This window comes from Falco cherrug, chromosome 2 (genome assembly GCF_023634085.1).
Source record: "Falco cherrug isolate bFalChe1 chromosome 2, bFalChe1.pri, whole genome shotgun sequence".
In the NCBI taxonomy this organism is placed as follows: Eukaryota; Metazoa; Chordata; class Aves; order Falconiformes; family Falconidae; genus Falco; species Falco cherrug.
This window is the reverse complement of record NC_073698.1, coordinates 80,135,331-80,158,503: the sequence shown is the minus strand read 5'-3', so window position 1 is coordinate 80,158,503 and position 23,173 is coordinate 80,135,331. Positions and strand designations below refer to the sequence as shown.

The 23,173-nt window shown below is 38.1% G+C and overlaps 1 protein-coding gene across 4 annotated transcripts in view; it reads right to left on the bottom strand.

Moving 5' to 3' along the window:
* Positions 1-1,187: 1,187 nt before the first annotated feature.
* The window catches only part of PKNOX1 (PBX/knotted 1 homeobox 1), a 51,014-nt gene continuing 29,028 nt past the window's right edge, over positions 1,188-23,173 (bottom strand). For 3 of the 4 annotated variants that reach the window (XM_055701243.1, XM_055701244.1, XM_005438511.4), the window contains 7 exons: positions 20,311-20,481; positions 19,128-19,227; positions 17,973-18,070; positions 15,605-15,733; positions 14,517-14,593; positions 12,734-12,906; positions 1,188-11,747 (listed from right to left, as the gene is read on the bottom strand). In XM_055701243.1, coding sequence (XP_055557218.1) covers positions 11,536-11,747; positions 12,734-12,906; positions 14,517-14,593; positions 15,605-15,733; positions 17,973-18,070; positions 19,128-19,227; positions 20,311-20,481 — 960 coding nt within the window. In that variant the 3' untranslated portion in view covers positions 1,188-11,535. The remainder of the gene's footprint in view (positions 11,748-12,733; positions 12,907-14,516; positions 14,594-15,604; positions 15,734-17,972; positions 18,071-19,127; positions 19,228-20,310; positions 20,482-23,173) is intronic. The other variant, XM_027804502.2, reaches the window with a different exon arrangement.

The window sequence follows — 23,173 nt, the reverse complement described above, 5'->3', positions numbered from 1 at the left end:
CTGAGAAATGTCGCTGGGTGACAACTGACAAGGTTAGGGAACGACACCTCTTACTCTCCCCTGGTTTTCTGAGGTAGGTGGTACGAGAGAAGGCAGGCGGTGACTGCGGGTGCAAGCGAACACTGAGCGTGCGACGGTGAACGCACACCTCTGCCGCTGCCGATTCCATAAGGAGGGGGCCAGAAACTGCCCTCCCCAGCCAGCGAGGGTGCCCACGCCTGCCTGTGCTCCGGGTCCAGCCACCAGCGAGGACTCCCCAGCTCCAGCACAAGCCGAGCCACACCAGACCCTGGCCTCACACGCGTCCCTGCTCATTCCCACAGGACATGTTCCTGTCATGGGGAAGGGGGCTTTACCCAGCACCCCTTCCCCCTCTGCTCTTCTCCATTTGGTTGGAAAAACTTAGTTCTTGAAATTGTCACCTTCCAGACCAGTCACCAGACATCCCATGCTGGTGTTGAAGCCAGCAGCGTAACAAATTCTTCCCATTACAGGTTTTTAATTACATGCTGTCCAGGTATTTACAAATAGCTGAATGAATTCACATCCTGTACATGCTTGCAAGGTGTATTTCAGTCCATGGGGTTAGTTCTCTTTTGTGCCTGCCAAGCATTTAAGGAAATCAGAACGGGTTAGCCCGCGTAGTGATGGGTTTTGCAAGCACAACAATTGTTGGGAAGTCACCAGTGATTTGGACAGACTCCTTGCCGCCTGGGGAGGGTGGTGGTCTGCTGGGGTTGTTTATCCTTTGTCACCCATCTTATCTGTCACACTGCTTCCCTGTCTTGTGTGACTGATAACCTTTGAACAGGACAGAACAAGACAGCAATCCCTGAATATTGGTTTTGTGTGAATGCTCTTTATACAGGGCCAGCACAGGAACAACGAGACATTATTCTTCAAATCATCTGTGCAAAGAGTCTGTACCGGTTCCTTTGCAAGCCACCTTCTGGAGGTGGTGAACAGCTTCTTTGCTCTGCCACCATCTCTGATTTGAGGATGGCTTGCATCTCTAGCCTCTCTGCCTGGAAGCCTCACAGGATCTCTGTCTGTATTTCATCACGTTGAAATAAGCTGCTGCATTTTGCTACTTTTTCCATAAACAGCACCAGCACAGGAAGAAAAAAACCCAACCCTGTTCAAAGATGAGGCACCACTCAGTTGTCAGAATTTATTCATTTAACATCTTGGGTTTTAGCATGCTTTATTTGAATGGCTGTTGTTCTGGATTCTCCAATATTAATCACCCATGTGCTTGTCTACATTTTGGACAGAGTATTGCTGGTATTTTTATTTCTGTTTTTCCAGGTCAGATTTTCCTCATGGTCTGTCAGGTGTAGTTTTACAACTACTCATTTGCATGGTCACTGTTACTTCACATCACAGCCAGGAAGGTATTTGCAGGTAAGGAGCCAAATGTGTTTCTTAAGTGCAAAGCAGCACACAAATGCTTGTGCATCCCTAAACCAGCCCTGAAAATTGAGTCAACTGAAATTTGCAACTCCTAAAAAGAACGAATTTTACATATAGCACAATAAAGTTTGGGGGTGGGGGTGTGTGTTCTTCAGTGTCTCATAACTTTGTAAAAGATCATTACTGCTGCTCAGTTATTTGTGGAACCAATAGGGCCTTTCTTCATTTTATTAATGATTTAATCATTGATTTAAAGAGAACCATGTTTTGGGCATCAGTCCTTTTCAACACACCCTCTCAGTTCCTGCCTCATGAGGCTGTAAAATATTATGGTAAAATATTCACAGGTGAAAGCCCATTAGGAGGTGACCTTTCAGCACGACTATACCCAGTACCAAGAAGTCAAAGTGTCTGGCCAAGTCCTTCTGCTTTTCCTGACAACCTGTCAGAAGTGAACTCCTTCTGGGTGGAAGCTGCTGCTCTGCTCCCCCAGCCTGCATCTGCAAAGCCTGGGTGTAGGGGGATGGCTGCCTTTTTGTCTAGGCATTATGCTCTTAAATTATTAGAAATCCTGATGCTGTGGCAGGTTCTGCACTTGTGATTGCTGATCAGGATGACAGCAACATGACAGAGGTTTCCCAGAGGATCCCCTAATTTAACTAAACTGGTTGGTAACGGACTGACTACACCCCTTCAGAAATACTTTTTTTAAAAATCTGAGGGCAGGAAGAGAGGTAACATTTAACACTATTTAACACATTTCAAATGTGTTCCTTAGAAATTTTAAGCCTGTACAGTGGGCCTGACATGCCTGCTGTCGTGCTAATGATGCAACTTACTAACCAGCAAACAGCACGAGGATGAGAACTAAACTCACACACACAAATGTGACTGGGTCAACATAAAAAGAAAAATATTATAAAGTAGAAGCTGACCTACACCAGGACATTGAGCTAAAGCAGATTTCTTAAATCACACTCCTTCCCATATCCCTTTGGTTCAATATCACAGTGAAAAATCCCAGAGGTATTTTAGAAGAAATTGCAAACAATATTGCATGACATTAAAAGTCCCGATTGTTAGATGTTCTCTGTGTTACAAACAGCAGCCTTTCCTTCTTCCCGGGGCGGGGGGGAAGTAGATTTGACATTTAAAACAGATGTCCTCTGGGAAAAGCAGAGAGGCTGACACTTCAGTTCTCTTAGTCAAAACCACGGAACAGCAAGCAAGGGGCTGCATAAGGAGGAGGATTTACTGGTCAGGAGTTTCAGGACAAACTCAATATATGCACAATTGATGCAGTATATATTTTCCTTCTAAAATTTTAAACAGAAATGGATTTTTCTGACCATTTATTAAGTGTAATTTCTTTAAATTAAGGATTTGCATGATTTACTAGGGAGGGGGTTTGCATGTTTCCCAATGTGCATACTTTGTGACACAGAGTATTAAAATATGCATTTCTGTGCCTAAGACCTTTTACTGGAGCAACCACAAACATTATAAAAAAACATGTACGTGACAAAAATGACACACATTCATTCGGGAAAATAATGTACAAATTGTTTTAGGCCTAAAGTGATTTAGCTTTAACATTGTGCATCTACGCTAAGGACAGCTTATTTTTAGTTACCATTCCAATACCGCATTCAGAGCGGGATCCACAACTCTGTTCTGTAAGGTTGTTGGGCTTTTTCCAGCCAAGCTGGATTTGAATCTTGCGAAGGATTTACAGAGTCATTATTCAACACTACTCACAGTTAAAAGTTCAAGAAACACAGAAAAAGTCCAGGGTATGTAATCAAGGATTAACTGTTGTCAGCTTTCAAATAAAGGAAGGAGGACAGAAAGAAAAAAAAAAAAAAAAAAAAAAAAAGTCAGGAATACTGGAACAGTTGTTTGAAAGCAGAATGGAGCATCTTAGAGGAAAGTTATTATTTCTGTAGCTGCTTAAAGTGTCACTGCATTTACAGGTGAGACAGGGCTGTTGTTTCCCCCACTACCTGACAAGTTGAAAAGGCAGCACAGGTATTATCTAACAACTGCCAACCCCGTTCCTCAGAATCTTGGCAGTTTTGCAATTCTGAGTTTCATTTGATGATGCTTCTTAAAATTTTCAGGGATCTCAATCCAGCTATAGTACTGAGTTAACAAAGTTAATCGGAATCAGCTGCACAAAGCAGTCCTCCTCTGTGTAAAAAACCCCAACCAAATAAAAAAAAATCACCTTGTTTCAATATAAAAATACAGTCAGATACCAGCAACAGAAATACTCTTTCTCCTTCCTGGCCTTGATCTGAATCTCACCCATGGAGCCATGCATACTCCCAAGTATCTTAGGAAAAAAAACAATCAGTACCTGTGCAGTAATTATTCTGCTTATGCAATTGCACAGGTAAGTCAGTTCCCTTGTCTTTACTGTGTGCAAGCCTCTGCTGAAAGTGGTCTAAATTCTAAAGACCAAATAAGGTTATAACCTGAGCTCTGCAGAAATCCATAGGAAACATAATGCGATGAACGTTAAGAGATTGAGGAGTCTCTGCAGTTTGTAGCTCATAGTGAAAGGATGCAGGGGGGCAGGGGTACAGCAAAAACAGCATTTAAATCAATCACTGGTTTCTTAAGTACTGCCTATTTTTATGACTGTTAAAAATCTTAGTTTAAAAATGCCTGGTTCTTAACAAAAGGTCTCTAAATTAAATTTTATTATCGAATTCACATTTAGTATATGCATCAGTTTATATTTAGGATTCAGTGATCACCTCAAGAAAAAGCTAGGAACAATTGTCAGGAGCAGGTCCAACGGCCTAATCTTCTGACTTGTGCTAGTAGTGACACAAAAGCCCAAAGACGAGCAGAGAAGATAAATATCCATAGATCTTCCCCTGTTACTTCGCAAGGTCTAGATCACATCTTAGCTGCATCAGGAAGACAAACCAAACCCGACCTACAAAGGTGACACAGCTTTCAGGTTTTAGTAGGGTATCTAGAGTGTGGTTTGTTGTTTTGTTTTTAAAATACACCACAGGCTTAATCCTGCATACCTTGCAGACTCTAGACTTGCATGAATTTAAACATGGATTTTAAATAAATAATACAGTATGCAGTATGTGTCCCAGCCTTATCTGTTATTTTTTGCAGAATCCTCATTTTACACTGCTTATGGTTTTTCCCCTCATTTTAGCACTGAGGATATTGCTCTCGTTTTCTACAGTGTGGGGTATTTAGAAAAAGCCCTGAACTGCATACTAAATGATTACTGTTTTGTAAACAGGTGCTCCACAAAAGTAAACCATCATTTACTTATGACTGTGCTTCCAATTCCTGTAATGCTTTCCTGAACATGGAATTCATCTTTCAGGGGAATCTGAAACAAACTGACTAGGAATACACTATATTTGACATAATTTAGGTGAAATAATCTGCTTTACAGATTGGTTGGTTCATTTTTTCTTCTCTTCAGATTAAGGAAAAAAAATTGCTTCCTGCCAGCAGTGGAGTTAGTATTTCCAATGATACCACCAGGAGTTACTTGAGCTGCTCTCAGGCGCTCTTCGAAATACTCCTGTGTCTAGAACACAAACTACTCGGCTAAGCACAGATTAACCCTTTAAAACCAACGTACGATCCAAAACTCTTGGGGACAGTTCTGGAGTAAGTAAATAGCTATAAAAAGGTAGTTTTCTGAGAAAATGGTCAATTATGCTTAGAACTGCATGTTCTTCAGGGTAAGCGGAACTCTGTCACACAGTCAGTCTGAAAGCTGACAGAGACCTGGTAACCTGAACAGTTTTGACATAGCCCATGAAATTTAAAGGAAGGTACCGACACCCCACCATGACACCCACCCAGCTGTTACTCAAGGGGACATGTCTGCCAAGCAAGGCAAGGCACCAGGAGGCTGTACCAGCTCTAGCCAGGACAGTCACACACAACCCCTTCAGCCAGGTGTACTGGGCTCTGGGCTGTTTTGTTTGGGAATCACACTTGGATGTCACCATGCCAGATGCTGGGGAAGCAAGAGTAGGAATAAATTACCCTTCGGTGCTAAGCAGAAGTAGCACTTCTCTTCAGAGCCCCCATGACTGTCTACATCTTTGTGAGGAAGACTCACATGCACTGGATGAGTTTGGAGCTTCTTCCTAGAGGAACTGCTATCTTGTAATAAAAAGGCTGTTCATTTCCTGAAGATTTCTGATCTAGGAGAACATGGTAATTTTGGAAATGCATTACAATCTATCTGGCTAAACAAGTTCACACATGGGACTTACACAGAGGAAGTCTTTTCAAGTTAAGTCGCTGCCATATATGCTTGGAACCATTACTGAAAGTTTGATGTCCATATAATTTTAATTAACAATTTTGAAACAACAACAAAAAAAAAACCCAAAAACCCCAAACCAAACCCAAAGTCACACACATTATGGACTATTTATGTGCTAATTCTTTCTTTCATTGAAACTGCTCCTGCGTTACAAAAGAGTAATAAAAATCCCCATACTGGTAAGGACTAGTAAACATTTTTTTTTCATTTGCATAAACAAGGAAACCCAAACAAGTAACATGGCCAAGGATTGTCCTTGGCCAAGAACTGGTTAACTAGTTTGAAACTGTGCTCAAGATTTCTTGAAAACACATTTTTTTGTGTCTTTCAGCCAAACAATACTGCTAAAAAGTAATGCAAATGCTTTGCTTTACAAATGTGCTTTTTCTGTTCATAGGGAACAGTAGTGTAAAAATACATCATCCATGAAGCATATTCTCATTTTTAATGTCTCCTTTGATAGATCAGTTGCTTCAAGATCCCTTAACAACCAAGGAAGAAAAAGTTCTAGGGTTCACATTTTAAAGATTCCCAGTTGTACAGACCGAGTGTTGCTAACCCATGAAAGATTTACGAGCCATTTCTGCCACAACCTGAAAGCACTGGATTCTATTAACATGAAGTAAGTATCTTTATAGTAGCCTGCAAGGTTGGTAAGGCATTTCACTGCTTTCTCGCACCTTGCTTTTCTCTGGCAAAACCAGCTGTGATCACTCAGCAGGTCCTAAAGAACTAAGTCACAGAAAAGGAACAGATTTTATATTTCCAGGTGACAAGAATGAACAAACAACATGATTTGGGCAATCACTTAAAAGCACATTAGTGCCAATTTCATTACACTTTACACTGGATGATGAAGTTAGTTTAGGACTTAAAACCCAAACAACCCAAAACCCATTTGAAGGAGCTTAGCAAGCCAAGGGCTGGGGTGGGAAGGAATCCACACTGAGTTTGAGTTTGGCAAAATGAACCTGCTTTACTCTTCAGCTACGCTGAACAGTAAAGAGCAAAGCGTATCCAGCACAAGGCTGATGATTTGACTGTTCGCACACTACAATTAAACGTGCATTTTCATGGATATGTACTGTTTTTAGGAGGTGGCGAGAGTCTGAATTTATTATTAGGAAACCAAAACATTTCACTTAATTGTTTAACATGCGAGATTTTCATGAGGGAATGAAGGTTAGTTACATTTCCAACAGGATTTCAAAACTACATTTTGCCTCTTCAGCTCTAAAAAGTAAGCTGAATATAAGGCTGAAAGGTTTAAAAGACTAATCAAAGTAACAGAAGTCAGAAAGACAGTAACAACACAGCACCTAAAAATGGGTAATTCACACATTTTTGACAGTTGTGTCTTGCATAGACAAATACTCATTTTTTTTCTCCCAAGACAACTCAACTTCAGAAAAGAAATCTTAAACTGACTTTAATTACAATTAGATGCATGTGTTCCAATTTTTCAAAATACCAGGGTGTTCTGGTTTTTTGTTTAAGTGCTACAAGCCTAACGGTTTTATGAAACTATCATCCTTTGAAAAGGCTTTGCTGCATCCTCTGGGCTGTCAAGTTCATCAAGTCAGGAAGCTGAACTGCCTTCTAATTATTTCAGAAACAAATAAATACATTATTCATGCATTAAGTCTTTGTGGCCACACTCCACTAGAACATCCATATACCTGAAGCTACTTTTAAAACACAGGGACTGGGAACTCTTAATTCCTCAGTGTAGGTCTGCCTCCTGGCTGTATTCTGAACATCAAAACGGTACATGGTGAACACCAGGTCAACATGAATTCCTGCCCTTCTAAACCCTTTGTCCGTACCCTGGTTTCCACTGAAAGAAAACCTAGGTATGCAGGCAAGAGGAAGCTGGAGTGCTCTCTAAGAAGTTCCTAACAGTGATCAGGCACCAGAACAAGGAACCAATTCTCTTACAGGTAAATGCAGCCTGAGGTGCAGCCTTAAGGAGTTTCCCTGAGGTCAGCAGGACTCCACTTTGACCCAACATCCAGATCTAGGAAACCCTCTGCAGAGCCAGAGCCATGCCTGCCAATTCTAAATGTTTTCCAATGTGATCATTTCTTTGGAACAGTCATTTAAAAATATATCCTCATTGACTCAGAACTGTTCTACTAAAATGCAGTGTTTCTAAAGTTAAAGAATAACAGGAACTTCTCTTGCCTGTTACAGAAATCTTGGAAAAAATTGGACTGAGAACCCCATTTTGGGTTAATGAACTTGATTACATGGAAGAAAAATTAAAAGTTTCAATGATCATAACTGCAGAAGAATTACACCGATTTAAAAAACAAATTAATTCTATTGCATATGAATATGACTTTAATTAGGGGTAAGGGAGGAATTATACATGGGTTTAAAGTTAGGTCCCCTACAAAGTCTTTTTAACTAATGTAAACATGTACCTTTCCTGAATAGTGATGCTTTGCTTAAACCAGCAATCTTTCTTAAACCAGCAATCTTTCTTAGACAGCAAAAAATTAAGGATGCTACTTTTTTTTTTTTTCTTCTTTTTTTAAAAATCGTGGAACAAACAAGCCCGTCTGTGCAGTTCATACTCACTACAGAATTCTCACTGAATTAAAAGACAAGGTTTGAGTTCCATATATTAAACAATACCTTTGTTACACTGGTAAACCCTTTTCAGTTTTAGGAATTTGAATCCCTACCGGTTTATGTTTCTAATCTGACAGTACAACTATTCCATATTCCCCCTTTCACAGTAAATTTGGTCAACTTCACTTGCCAGGTACTAATAAACTTGCTGAAGGCAAAGTCACAAATGATTCAGAAGAATAAAACTGCTGCTGCATGTAAGGTGGGGGAATAAAAAAGCAGCTAACCAGATAAAAGTTTTTTTCTGAAAAATAAACTTTCAGAAGTTGGCAAACCCTGACGCCTGGTTGTTTCCAATTGAGTTCCAAGTGGCACATAAACTACATATTCCTGAACCTTCTTTCCAGCCCAGCTGTATAGATATTATTTTAATACCCTCTCTCTTTTTTAGGATCTCAGTTCTCAGTTTTGAAGTGCGGGCAAGTGTCCATTGCCACATTACCTCCAGACCACCCTTCCCTTCACTGCTGGCCACTTGCTACCCCAACAGCTCTGCTGGCTAAGCTGCTTCCACGACCAGCTCAACGCAGGCTGGGGAAGGCTCTGCTGCCACATCTGAGGCAGCAGCAACTGGTCAAGGGAGGGAAAGGAGATAGTGAGAAATGGCCTGTTCTTCCAGTGTATGTTGATTTTGAAAAGCATACATTTGTTCACAGGCCTGTACACACTGAGAAGCAGACTATTACCTGCCTACATGCTAGAATCACAGAATGGTCGGGGTTGGAAGGTACCTCTGGAGATCATCTAGTCCAACCCCCTGCTAAAGCAGGTTCTCCTAGAGCAGGTTGCACAGAGTCATGTACAAGATTAACGTACTATTAAACACGAACAAGACTAGCTGAATAAATCCCCCAGATCAACCAATATAACCTACTATATAATGGAGGCTGAGGGGGGTGATAAAGCACTTAGGGAGTTAAATCAAAACCAAAACAACTAAGAAGAAAAATACAGAATCTGTCTCTGTTCTAGTCATCTCAGGTATCTTTTATAGGAGACAGTGCGTTGAATGTTTCGAAAGGAGCATCATTTGTACATGACATTTGCCTTTTAAAATATTTTGGGGTCAAAGTGAATTTGACAATAACCTTCGAGATAGTTATGCTATGTCAAAGCCTGCCAAATTCAATCTGTCATTATTGATTTACTATGCTCTTTAACAAACATGGCACATTAGTGGCAAAACAGGTAAGTTAGAAGAAAACAAATTCTTTAGAAATTACCACTCCAGCTGGAGTGGATCATTACAGCATTTGAACTAAGAAGCAGGATCCTCAGCCAGGAATAAGCGAAAGCCATAGCAGAAACACCACTTGTGTTGAGTAAAACCCAATGCCAATTTTTCAGAATACCTACTAGTCGCTGAAAGCTAGTATTATTCTCCATGTATGTATACCAATGCTACTGACATTTATTTCTGAAGTTTTTCTTCATACCAACTTACACTTGCTTTGGAAGACAATCCAACCATTTAAGCATGTCAAAAAGTACATGCATTAATCCTACTGAAATCAACGGGACCTAAGCAGAAATTAAGTATTCAATTAAATATTTGCATCTGTCAAAGGGCTTTCTTCAAATACAACGTCTAAAGATTCTAAAAGCTAACATCTTCTTCCCAGTCACATTAGAAATGCAACTAGATTCAGTCTAAATCAGAAGGAAGTTCTGGCTTTGATCTAGCCCAACATTGTGACAAATGGACAGGGGGAAAAGAGGATGTTGATCATACCACGAAACTCTTGGAGTCTTACTTGTAGTTAATGATGGGAAACAGAAAGTTCCAAAAGTAACTGTTCATAGATAGACAAACACAGATTCCAAACTCTTGGGGTAAAAAAAAAAAACCCAACAAAAAAAAAACCTGTTATCACAAAACAAAACAAAAAAAAAGAAGTGTTTTCATCACTAGCTCCTAGTTTTTAAATGACACACACTGATTTTCTACTCTAATAAAGCCTGCTGTATACTCTGGTAGTGACGTTCAGATTTGAAGAAATTTTATATAAATCCTGAAGTTATATTTCTTTTTGTATTAGGGGAAAGTATTTCAAATGCAATAAAATAGCAAAGTGATAGCAGAATTCATGACTGTATAGTAGGCAACTCTTCATTTTTCAGGTTCAGCTGTACAAACTATAAACTGTTAAATTTCTCTAACAACTGGAAAAGTTGTGGGTATTTGAATTTACTTACCTGAATATTCATTTAGCAAATATCTTCAGATACAAGTCTAGATACAGAGTTAATGTAAATTGAATAGTAGTTTACACATATTATAAATCAATGTTTGACAATATCAAAATCCCATCAAACAGTGGGCCCTTCTTATGCTATTATCAAATATAGTATATCACTGTGGGATAGCTGAGAATCATAGAATGCTAGTGTAGGCTTGTTTATTAAATTTGGTCAGTTTTCAGACCTTCCAAATAGGAATACTAAACATTTATTTTTTTTCCCCTCTGGAAATTCTTTTTTTTTTTTTCCCCCTCCTGCTTAATACAGTCGTCATCCCAATTCCTAGTGAATTTATAAAAATATTTTTTATCCAATAACCCCGGCAAGGTAAAAATAGGAGTTTTTATAGCAAATGATAAACAGGCTCACGGACTATGAGAGAAACTAAACTTATTTAAATTGCCATACATTCGCTACTTAATCACACATTAACATTTTCTTTTTATGTGTGTTGCTGTCCACCTCAGACTAGCAGTTTTTAAGGTGCAGAAGCATCTTTCAAATATATGCATCTAACTTAACGATCAAGTTTCACACACTAGTGTCACATGCTTTAAATTTACATCACCTCCCCATCAAAAGCTGTTAAATAACAGCACTAAATGAAACTGTGTAATTCTTTAGAAATTGCAGCACTTCCAATTCATAGAACAAATGGGTGCCCATGTGGTCTTTTATATTACTAGATATAATTTTCTGAAATAAGGAAAAGAAATTAAAAAACACATTTGAAAGAAGTTGCTGCACCTGCAAAAACACTCTTTAAGCTTACTATGAAATACAAAAAAGTGCACCCTTCTATATCTACATATAAAACATATTAGAAATAAAACTTGTGTAAAATGTTTGCTGTGCAAACTATAAAAAGTCAGTCAGTCAGTCCATTCTTTTTCCTAAACATTGTCACACTCTCTTGCTTCCTACTGCAGAGAATCGCTGTTATCCAAGACCAGCCCACTGATATTCGTTGTTGAGAGATCTCCTCCATCATCTTCACCGCTGTCTACAGACTCATCCTCACTTTGCCCTGCCATCATAACTTGCTGAACAGCCAAAGTAGCACCATCAGATGACAAAGACTGGAGACTGTCTACATTCATGTTGACTGGAGCTGTAATTGTTACAACAGCACCTGGAGAAGCACAATCATAGTATTTTAGCATCTTCCTTGGTTTCTAATTTTAAGTTATACATTTTTATATATAAGAGAATTTACTTCTAATCGACAGGAAGAAAGCTTAGAGAACTAAATTAAAATAAAAGCTATATAGGTTGGCAAACACTTAAATATCAGAAAATGACAAAATTAAGTTGGCCAGGAATCTTAAACTTAGCTGTGTCATGAACACCCATTAGAGCAATTCTCCAATCAAGTCATCACAGGACCGTTTCTGCAAAGTATTTCAGCTTAATCCATTGCAGAAAAAAAAAAAAGGGAGTGTTCACTGAGATTCAAGGTGACTTAAATGGATAAAGCTGTTGTCAAATCCAGTGGAGACTGAGTGACAAGTTCATACAAACTGCAAAGGAATAAAGCAGCAGGCAGCAGGACAGAAAGGATGGTTTTGAGATTAAAGGAATTATTTATCTTTCTTAAATTGAGTCTATTTGTTTGACCTGATGCTAAGGAAGTTGCGCCAAAGTCTTTAGCAGCTCTGTAACATTTCTCTGCTTCTCAATGTTCAAGTTGAAACATGAGGCATACATAGAATTGCAGATGCTCAGTCTCTCTAACAATAGTGAAAGGAATGTGAACAGAATGGGGAGTCAGAAAACTGAAACTTCAGTCCAATATTGCCAATCAAATGGAACGCTACTGACATGCATACACATACTGAGAGAACTTAGTTGTACATCTAACCTTTTCTCTGTGGTTTCCTAACTTTTGAAATAAAACAGTCTCCCAACATAAATTCCAATAAAATACCCCCCCCTACCCCCGCAAACACAGGAAAAAATTAGAGGGAAAAATTGATACATTTCTGTTATATTTTTCCAGATTTAAAATCTATACTGAAATACCAAGAAGTTCTCCTCCCTCCAAAGGCATCAAACCCTTCATTTCCCTGTTGCAGAGGAATTAACTTTTTTATCTGTGGTTTAGTGGGCTCTCCTTACCATCTGACATTGTAAGCTCATTAGATTGCTGCTGAGCAACTCCTGAGGCAATGGAGTCAGGCCAGAACCTCTGAACTGGTCGGTTCTGAGCTGTTTTCTTCTTCGTTTTTGGAGTTTCAGAACAACTGGAATCCAGCATTGGCTGAAGAATTCGCCTTCTAGCATTGATAAACCTGAACACAATCAAAGGCAAGAAATGCTTATGACCAGTTGGCTGTAAATTCTCTCTCAGATTTACAAAGCACGCAGTGGGGAAGAAAAAATTCATAATATAAAATCTTCTCCCTACCAGCTTGGTTTGACACACTTATTAACGTGCAATACCGCTCCTGGAACACTGGCATTCTTTGATTTTGGCAAACTAGCCAAGAAAGTACTTCTATCATTTTGCTGCTAGTAGCACTTTTTCCCCCACCTCAGAAGGAGAAATTCTCCAGACAGTATGACAGATGTACATTTCAAGATCTTATTAAAAACTAAGCACCACATAATTTGCTGACAGCACAGTCCAGAAAGCTGATACTCCCCTCTCAGTAGGGTTCACCTAAAACCTAGCCCCTGCCTAACCTAGTTTGTTTGGTCTAATTTCACTTACTTCCTTAAGCTCCCGTATTACTTATTTTATAGGCTCTCTGGCTTTCCAGCGTCTGGTTCCTGATCCAGGAGACAATAGCAAACACATTTTTCAGCTCTTTCCCAATTCCTTTTGGTTCCTCTATTTTCACTTGTTTACTTTAGCATGCTAATTGTTGCCCTTCCCCTTTCTGCTAGTGAACAAAAAAATACTTAAACTACATCTTAATTAACTGCCACCAGTTAACTGAACGTCAACACAGCTAGCTGTGGCAAGGTGCTGTGATTGAGGTTAGCACCCCTTGCTAAACTGACAAACACATCCAGGACCCATCTCCACCTGCAATGGAAGGAAGCAGGGTGTAGCTGGCAGGTCCACGTGGTGGAATGCAATGCTTTGCAGAGACATTAGTTGGATCCCAGTACCACAGAGCTCTGTTAGTACTGCATCACACAGGCATTGTTATACTGTTCTACTTTTTGGAACCAGTGTACTGCCACTATCTTAAGTATTTCCCCACTGGTCCCCTCTGCAGCTGTGCAGCCAGCATCATCTTTGACATCTGAGGAAGATCCCTGTTGGACTTAGCTGCGATAATTTTAGGAACCGATACCACAAGCAGAACAGGATGCATGTCAGCATCCTCACTCCTCTACTCTCCCGGGGCAGGGGTATTATCTTAAGCCTCTAGTGAAGACAAGACATGCTAAAACATGTTGAACCATGAACTAGAGTAGTTAAGGTACTGACACTCTCCATTTGGACATCACACTCAGAAGACAGCATCCTTTGGTACAAAAGCAGAATAGTATCTGCTGTTGGTAACTTCTTACAACATTTGCAACCATGATTACCAGAGAACACTTTTCAGAGCTTCAGGTCACTAAATGCCTTTAAACTTCAATTTCTTCACTGGCAGAAGAGACACATGAGTACTTCCGTCTCTTTCAGCAATAGAACAGAATGTAATTCCTTAATGCTGCAAAGTTTTCTGGAGCCCTTATATAATCTAAATGGCACAGGTATTATTATACCTTACTATTAGAATAATATGCTTGTGTATCAGTGCATAATTCTTGTGGTTTTATATGTATTTTGTAACATATGCAGACCAGTAAGTTCAACTCCAGATGTCCAAATTATACTCCTAACTATTTCTCTACCTTGTAAGCACATGGAGACAGACATTAAGTAAGTTTTTGCTCTTACCAGTTGTTAACCTGGAGTAGTGTCAGATTTGTTTGTGCTGCAATCTGTTTCTTCTCATCCTCTGTTGGATATGGATGCTAAACAGGACAAAAAAGCAAAAAAAAAAAAGGCATAAACGTTTCAACTCCTCATCAAAAATAAGGATTCCTTTATTACAACTGATTAAAGCTGCTAGATTAAGACCATCTGACTCATTAAAAAATGAACTTTAGAAACCTCACAAACTTTTATAGATAAAAATAATTTAACAAAGAGAGCTTTACTACACAAAATTGTTTTTATCCAGGAAAGTTATACGATATCATTAAACTGCTGATGTGTAATTCAGAAGAAAAAGCCTCTCATGGCTGACAGTCTTTGTTAAACAGCGTGATCCCTGGGCAACACGGCATATGATAAGGTCTGATTAGTTATGTTCTCTGAAGGCAATGTCGTATGAATACTGACAAGCATTTTCTAGTTAAATAAAGCTACTCTGAACTAAATAGATGAAGAGAGTGTATGCAACATTAGAAGCATACATGCAGTCTCCCTACAACTATTTTACAACAGCCAAATGATGCAAGTGAAAAGTACCAATCAGCTAAACATCGCGATATAACTTGAGACCCATTTATCCTTTCAGGGTAAGTATTTACGCAAAGGAAAGACATTCTACTGAAAGCACAATAAGATAGTATCACACTTGGTACACATTAGAAGGATTGTCAGAAAGAAGATAAAGTCAGAAAATTTGAAATTCTCCTCTACAGAATATCCCACAGAACACAGATAGAAGTATTCTTCCTTGCGCCATGAATGAAGGTATTGAAAGCATTAAGTTCTCAACACAATGAAATGAAGAAAGATCCCTTTGAACAACGTTTACAGAGCTCATGAGGTACAAATGTAACATACTTATTAAAATAATAATAAGATCAACTGACATTAGACTGTGGAACTACTCCAAATTACTTCAGGGAAAACCAAACTGAGATTACACAAATGACAACAGAATAAATTCACCTTCTCCATGAAGCAAAATCATAAGACATCACATAAAAGAGTTACATAAAAACCTGTGACTCCTGATCATGTTCAGTCCTTACCCCTATGTGCTGAAAAAGCCAAGATCTCATCACATTTGTAGCGTGCTTGGGAAGAACTCCTCTTTTATTTTTTGATGAGCCATCATCTTGATGCAAGATGCCTAGATCTTGGTTTAATTGCAACTGAAGCTGCACATATAATTTTAGAAGAAATAAGGCAGTTAACATAGTAATAGCAGTATTCTGTATCAATGTATGAATAAGGAATGAAAAGAAATTAGGCTTGAGGCATGCTGATTAAAAAAAACTACTTTATTTGCTAGGAAAGACAATAGCAGTTCTCCTACAATAGCATTCCAAAATGTCTTTATCCAGGGAAAATGCTGTATCAGACTTCTATAGTTTTCACATTTTATGTAACTTCAGTTTTAAGAATTACAGCTGTTATCAGGCTGTATATGTGATATTGTGACAACAGCCAAATGCTGATTTACTATAATTTAGAATAAAATCCACTTATGTAGTACATGTCAGGTTAATGATCCCCTGTACTCATCTACACTACCCTAGGGATCTGATAGCCTTGCCACCCTATGCAGTCATTTGCACATGTGAAGAGCAATTGAAAAATACAACGCCGAATATACTCACTGTGTGCAAACATAAACAACTATGGAAGCTGCAAACCAGTACTGATTTAAGACTTAAACGAAGGACCAAAAGTAAAATTAATTATTATGCTACAGCTGTAAACAAAGACGCTAAGGATCCTGCTAAATAAATGGATCCAAATTCTCAAAGAGCAAGAAGATACGTATGTTAGAACCATTAATTCATTTCATAACACTCCTACTATTTTCCTAAAGGTTCATATTCCTTTCTCACTTTTGCTTTCTTTTTCACTGCCTGTGGATACATCAAATCATTTGCACATGGGTTATCTGAACATTAGGGGATACATTGTTACATGCTTATGCAGAAATAAGAAGAAACAGCATATAAATTGCATACGAGATTATCAAATTACAACAAATACATATTTGGAGGATACCTTTGTTTTCAAAATAATGTTTTACATTTCAAATCATCTGCTTGTATATGGAGGCTTTATAATGAACTTTCAACAGCTGGCCCCCAGCATTTTTCCCCTACCTCCACAGCATTCCAAAGCACTGGAATAAGAATTCTAAGAAGGATTTCCTATGGGTGACAAGGATACAAATCCAAGCCCATACAGATGTGGGTTTGGAGATTCGTACTAACATGAAGAGTAGCCACAAATACAAATAGAAGGTCCTTTTTTTGTTTATAGACTACAGGTGTTATTTTCCACTCAGTATTTTCTTTTTTTTGGTCAGAATTATAAAACACGTTTTTCTTCAAACCCACTTCAGTCTAGGAGAGTAACATTACACATTTCTTTCTGAAAGGTATCTGAGGACAGAACTGCATGGATTCTAAAGAAGAGTATGGGCAAGTACATATATGCTACAGCAAATAAAAAGAAGGTAAGAATAAGCATATTTTTTCAGTTGGAAGTCAGAAGAAGGGGAAGAAGAGAAGACAGTTAGTCAGTGATTACCAACAGATCTTATACTGTGGAGATGGTAGCTCCTCATTCACATTTTTAATTGACCCCAGATTCCTAAATGATTTGATTTACCACTTGCCAAGGTTTTCCGTAACTGAAGATGGTCTAGTTTTCATGGTTCCTTTTCTTTAGTTGTTTCTTTGAGCTCTCCAAATGCAACTTTTACAAGCCTCCCCCAAAAAGGGTGCTGGCTATTATCTTTGAGGGTATAATGAGCCCAATGTGAGGATCTCCCATAGTCTCAGCTGGGTATTTTGAAGGGTTTGTGGCAAAATGCTTCTCAACATACATAAATTCTGAAATATATACGGTTTCACAGTACTAGTGGTTGCCATCATGATAAAAAGTAAAGTTTCTGACAGCAGCATTGTGGCACCATAATGCAATATCGTAAATCTATCTAGCCATAAATCTAGTTCAACAATTAGGAATGTTTTAATAATTGAAACTGAATTGTATAATTCAGACTTTTTTTGGTTTGGTGGGGGTTTTTTTTGTTTGTTGGGTTTGGGTTTTTTAATTGGTTTCTGTTTGGTTGATTGACTTTTGTTTTTTAAAAATCCCTGTACCTATACTGTTCTGCCACCAGTAAAAAACTGTATTTAAGAAGTAGGGACTATGATAACCTGTTGTGGCATGGAAAAATCTACCTGGGACCTTATGCCACATCATACAACTTGTAACTCCTATAGCAATGCTTCCATTAATTTTACATTAGTTACTATGTGTACGAACACAGAGCTTATACTGACAGTGTGTTAAATTTAAACCAAAACTCTTAAAAAATGATATTTATTTGAACCCAGAATACTATTCTGTGAAGCCCATGAAACAAACCTGAGAGTTCTGGATCCGAATAGTTCCAGGTGACAGTGCTTGTGTCACCACTTGACCTTGTGGCGTGACCACAGTGACTGGCTGATACACTGTCCCCCCTTAAAACAAAACAAAGATCATAGGTAAGTAAAAGCCCTTCACATATTATTCTCTTTAAACACACAAATACATCAGAACTGCAGACAATACAAGAGTTTTGATGATGTATCAACTATTCTTTTTTAGTAAGCATGCAAGATGTGCTCCTTGCTACACTAGAATTTTTTCTGTCCACAAAAATCTGTATGAAATTTTATTATGTTTCCCTGTATTTTAGGCATTTTAAATCTATTTTCAAAAGGAAAATGCTATGACTATCAGGCTATAAAATAACTCATGATTTTGTTTTAACTGAGCTAACTACAGCCAACCAGGCTTGCAACACCAAAACCACACCCATGTGTGTTGAGTGGTTAGGGCAGTCAGCTGAGTGACACCTACATGTTCAGGTCAACTAAGGTGACAATCTCAGTGAATGCACTGGGGATCCTGGGCACCAAAGCCACAAAGCACACGCTGTGTCTCAGGACAGCCTCTCTGCAAGTACATGCCGTAAGAGCAGACTGCATCACTTTGTTGCATCTGTAGTCAAGGGTTTTTTTTCCCCCTGTTTGTTTTAAAACCTTGTTTAGAAGATAAAACATTTCACTTCAAATGTCATCTCCCTACAATAGCAGAACAACTTGGACCATCAAGGATTTCACAGACTCTAGTTTCCAAATTCTATAGAGCATGAGACAGCTAATAAGTGCAGTATTGTAAGTAACACATGTCAAACTAGCCTTTTTTTGAAGAAGAAAAAGAAAAAAAAAAGGGGGGGGGGGGAGAGTAAAACACCTCAGTCACTGAAATGTCTTTCAAAAAAAGTAGTGTTGCACAGAAAAATCTCATAGTATTATATATATATATATATATATATGTAACCTCCGCTCACACATGCATACTTGGTACACATATAAATTAAACATTCGGAAACCAATAAGGCACTTTACTGTATTATAACAACTTTGCAGGTATTAGAGTTAAATTTTTAAAGCATTTGTGTATTTTTTGTAACAGCCATAAAAGAAACAGAAATGAAGAGCAAGGTGCCAGTTTTTCTTCACTATGTCATACCTGCTACTGTTGCCATAGTTACATTTCCCTGCTGCAATGCTGATGCTGGCACCATAATCCCTTGGGGACTGAGTGTGCCTGCAATGGCACTTGGAATTTGCTAGAAAAATAAAACAATTAGTTGCTTGCATATTTTTTTTTAAAGGAGATGAAGCATGCTTGTGTAATTTTGGCTCTAAAAATGCATTTGTAATTCAATCACAGGATTAACTTTCAAAGAGAAAGAGACTTCATTAGAGGTTCATCATTACCTACATTAAGTTTCTCATTATCACCAACCATTACACCTTTGAAAACCCTCATGAAAGCAACTGTTAGAAAAGATGTAAAACTACCTTGAGAAATTTTAGAAGAGAAATGATTCTAGGTATATAAAAACTAAGAGAAACAGTTTCCAAAGTCACAAGGCAAAAAGGACAAACTGAATATACCCTTGATGCTCTTATTACAAACTTCAAAGCTTTAGAATTTTAGTTATTACCTTAATTCCTTCAATTTCAAAAAAAATGTATTAAGCATAAGAATTCAAGATGCCCAGAATATTTTAATCTGCTCAGGATAGTTCTTACTCAACCCCTACCATGCAAACTCTTATAAATTTCTTAGTATGTACGAATAATCTCGTTACCAAATGCAAAATTCAGTCCCTCCTGTCTCTACAGAAGACTGTAACAGACATGCAAAAATAATCTTTTAAAAGTTGGTTTTGTCTAATATTAGACTTTCCTTTCCACACTTCCAGATACCAAAACCTCAGTAAGGAGTCCAGACAGTGAAGTTTAAAAGTAATTGAGGCTTTTCAGAATACATACCATCAAACACATTAGTAACGCAGACAAGGGCCACACCCTAAGACTAGGTATCTAGTAGGTACTCGGACAGCAGAAGCATCAACCATAATATACTAACTGTTGTTAATTAACTGTTGTCAATTTACTACAACAAATACAACTGGCTATTGCATTTAGGTGGTGTCAGCGACATATAAACCAAAATGTGTTCTAGCACATTTCAACAAATTTGCCCATCAGGCAGTGGCACACAGGTGTGCACCAAAAATACAGCTCTTTCTACTCTTAACGAGTTTTGAGAAAGTACAAGAAACTGCAGAAACTCTGTTTGCAAACTAATAGAACTGTAGTTATAACTTCCTAAGCAAAACCTAACTGTGTTTGAAACATACCTGAGATTGCACAGGTGAATAAGGACTTCCAGGTTCTCCACTTAATAGAGTTTCACTGTTCATTTTTGTCTTCAGGCAGGCAATGTAACGACTACAGAAATCCTTGCAGAGTTCATTAACCTTTTCTAGCTCAAGCAGATGGATACGTAGAACTTGGATTGCTTTTACCATCTACGGAGAGTTGAGGAAAAAATATTTAGAAACAAAGTAACTTAATTTAAGACTACTTAGTGAGAGATTTAAACAAACACTACTTGCCAGTAACAAAGACCAACTAAAGCAGAGTTACTAAGTGCTGACTGGAGTTTTCTAGCTCTGACCATTATGCTCCCAAAATGTGAAAGGAACATGTTTACATACCAAACCTGTACCCTTCTACTACATAAGTAAACTACCATACAGGTGAAATGAAACACAACAACAATATAATCTTTGTCACATGTGACACACGAGGAAAAAGCGAATAGTTAAGGTGTACATGGAGCACAGGATGAGCCTGTATGTCCATGTGATCTTTATCCCCATCAAGCAAATCTGGGCCATACACCACGCAAGACCAAATGTGAAGGAAAGTAATTCCATCCACACATACTATTTGGAAAGAATGGTTGCAACATGCTTGGTAAGCAATAGTCATCTTGAGCTATGTATCAGAAACATCAGGTTCAGTTCCACATTAACCCTGACCCAAGAAAACCAAAAGTGTACAGGTGAATTAGAGATATATTGAGAAGACCCTTCTAGACTTAGCATAAATTTGTCACACAGATTGCTAGGGAGGCTGAAAGGTACAGGAGGTGGCCTGCCATCTCACCTGTAACAAAAATACAATAGCTTAGAATTAGAGAGGTGCCAAACTTGTCACGCTGTTCAAAAAGCTTAAAAGTAACCAAACACTTCAGCCTGAGAGCTTTGAACTTCCTCTGCAATTTTAAGTCAAAAGATTAAAAACTCTGGGGTAACATCTTGTAAGAACTTTCAGGTGAGGAGACTGTTTCTGAAATATAAACCATTAAATACAGGGCACTAAACCCAGTAACAAATCCATGTTTAAACAAAAATTGAAGTGCAGGAGATATGTATGTCATGAGAATACTTAACATGCTTACTGCAAGGAAAAGACTTGTAAGCTTGGATAGCTAACGGTATTACATACTGCATAAAAATAGCTTAGGTGATTGTAAGGGTCATGGCAGAAGACCAAAAGCTGAAACCAAATTGAGATGGTCTAAATTTTCATCAAGCAGTAGGAATTCCAGGACATTCAAATATATACATAACATATTGGCAAAGTAATTAGTTAACTTACTTTTTATACAGCGCGCCATCCCCATTTACTTGCTATACTAGATCTCCAAGAAAAATATCCTTTTATGAAACTGAATAATTGTAATTTTGAAACATAGTGCAGAGCTTGATTTTAGCATTATTTGGAAAAAATTGTCCTACATGAAGGCTCATTTACCTGGCCAGAGCACTGAATCCAATGACCAGAAATGATAGCTTACTTATATATATATATATACACTATACAGGATAAGTAATCCACTTATTCTAACTAAAGAAGCCAACCGGGAGCTGAAGTTGTCTTTGTTCAAAGCACCTGAAGGAGATCAACACAGGCAAACTTCTGGGTGTGTGCTCCCTTCTCCACCATCACCACTTTAGGTTTCATTGTGACAGACATTTGCCCTGCTTTTTCAGTAGAAGGTATTGCACACAAATGACACTCACCTAATGCAGGCAATTGTATGTTAAAATAAGTAAGAGGAAAAAAAATGAAGCGGTAAGAAGAAATCTTATCCCTTCTCAGGGCTAAAAAGAAAACCAACCCCAACCTGTATCTTTAAAAGCACAGCTGCAGAAAAATCTGAGCTGTAGACTTTGTATCTGGTAACTCTTTTGACCTTATGACACCAAAAGCCTTTTGAAATAAGTGAAATGGCCCAGCACTGAGGTATATAAAACAGCCCTCAGCAGTGGTTGCTGTTTAAACTATGTTTAAGTACCTTTAAACACAACCAAGTTAAATTATGCAAATTTAACTAGATTTTAAACACAGAACAAACGTCATCTATGTATAAAGATATTCTGTCACTGTTTCAGAGACAAAAAAAAAAGTTTAAGTTACAAAATTCTTCATGTGTGGCAAAGCACCTATGTTGGTGAGTGCCTTAAACACTCAGCCAAAATTGAGGTAACATAACTTTGGGCACATAATATTTGACTGTATTTGTGATTAGTTTTGCTCCGTCAGGAGGGTTTTTTTTTCTTAAACTATTACTCATATTTATATTATTTATTTATTTATCAGCATTTGTTTGGAAGAAAAATTGAAGTCCTTTCTTCAGCTTAGATCTAGTTTCAAACTGATGGTTGATACTTGAAGTGAAGTTGAATTAAAGTAAAAATTAACTATAAACCAAGAATTAGTAACACTGTGCAGGCTTCTGCAGAGCCACACACAGTCACACTACTCTTACAGGAATCTGGGCTACTGTTGTTACGAAGGGAAACAAAACTTTGTAAATACACCACGCCTGTCACCAGGACTTACTCATTTACAACTACACTAATTGTGGCCACATGGCTCCTGCTCTCTTGCAACATGGGTGGACCAAACTTACATTTGTTATCAGAAGTTCAGGTTTCCCTTGAAACTAAATAAAAAAAATATTTTAAAAAAAATCAAGAACTCCTGAGAAAAATAAATCACGTTGAACAAAGGTAATACAGAGAAATGTTTTCAGACAGATCACAGCAACAGTAATATTTCATTCCTATGTTCTTAAAAGGCACACCTTAAAAATCTACAACCATGGTTTTGTTCTTTAGAGCTGCTGAGTAGAATATGCCACAGAAC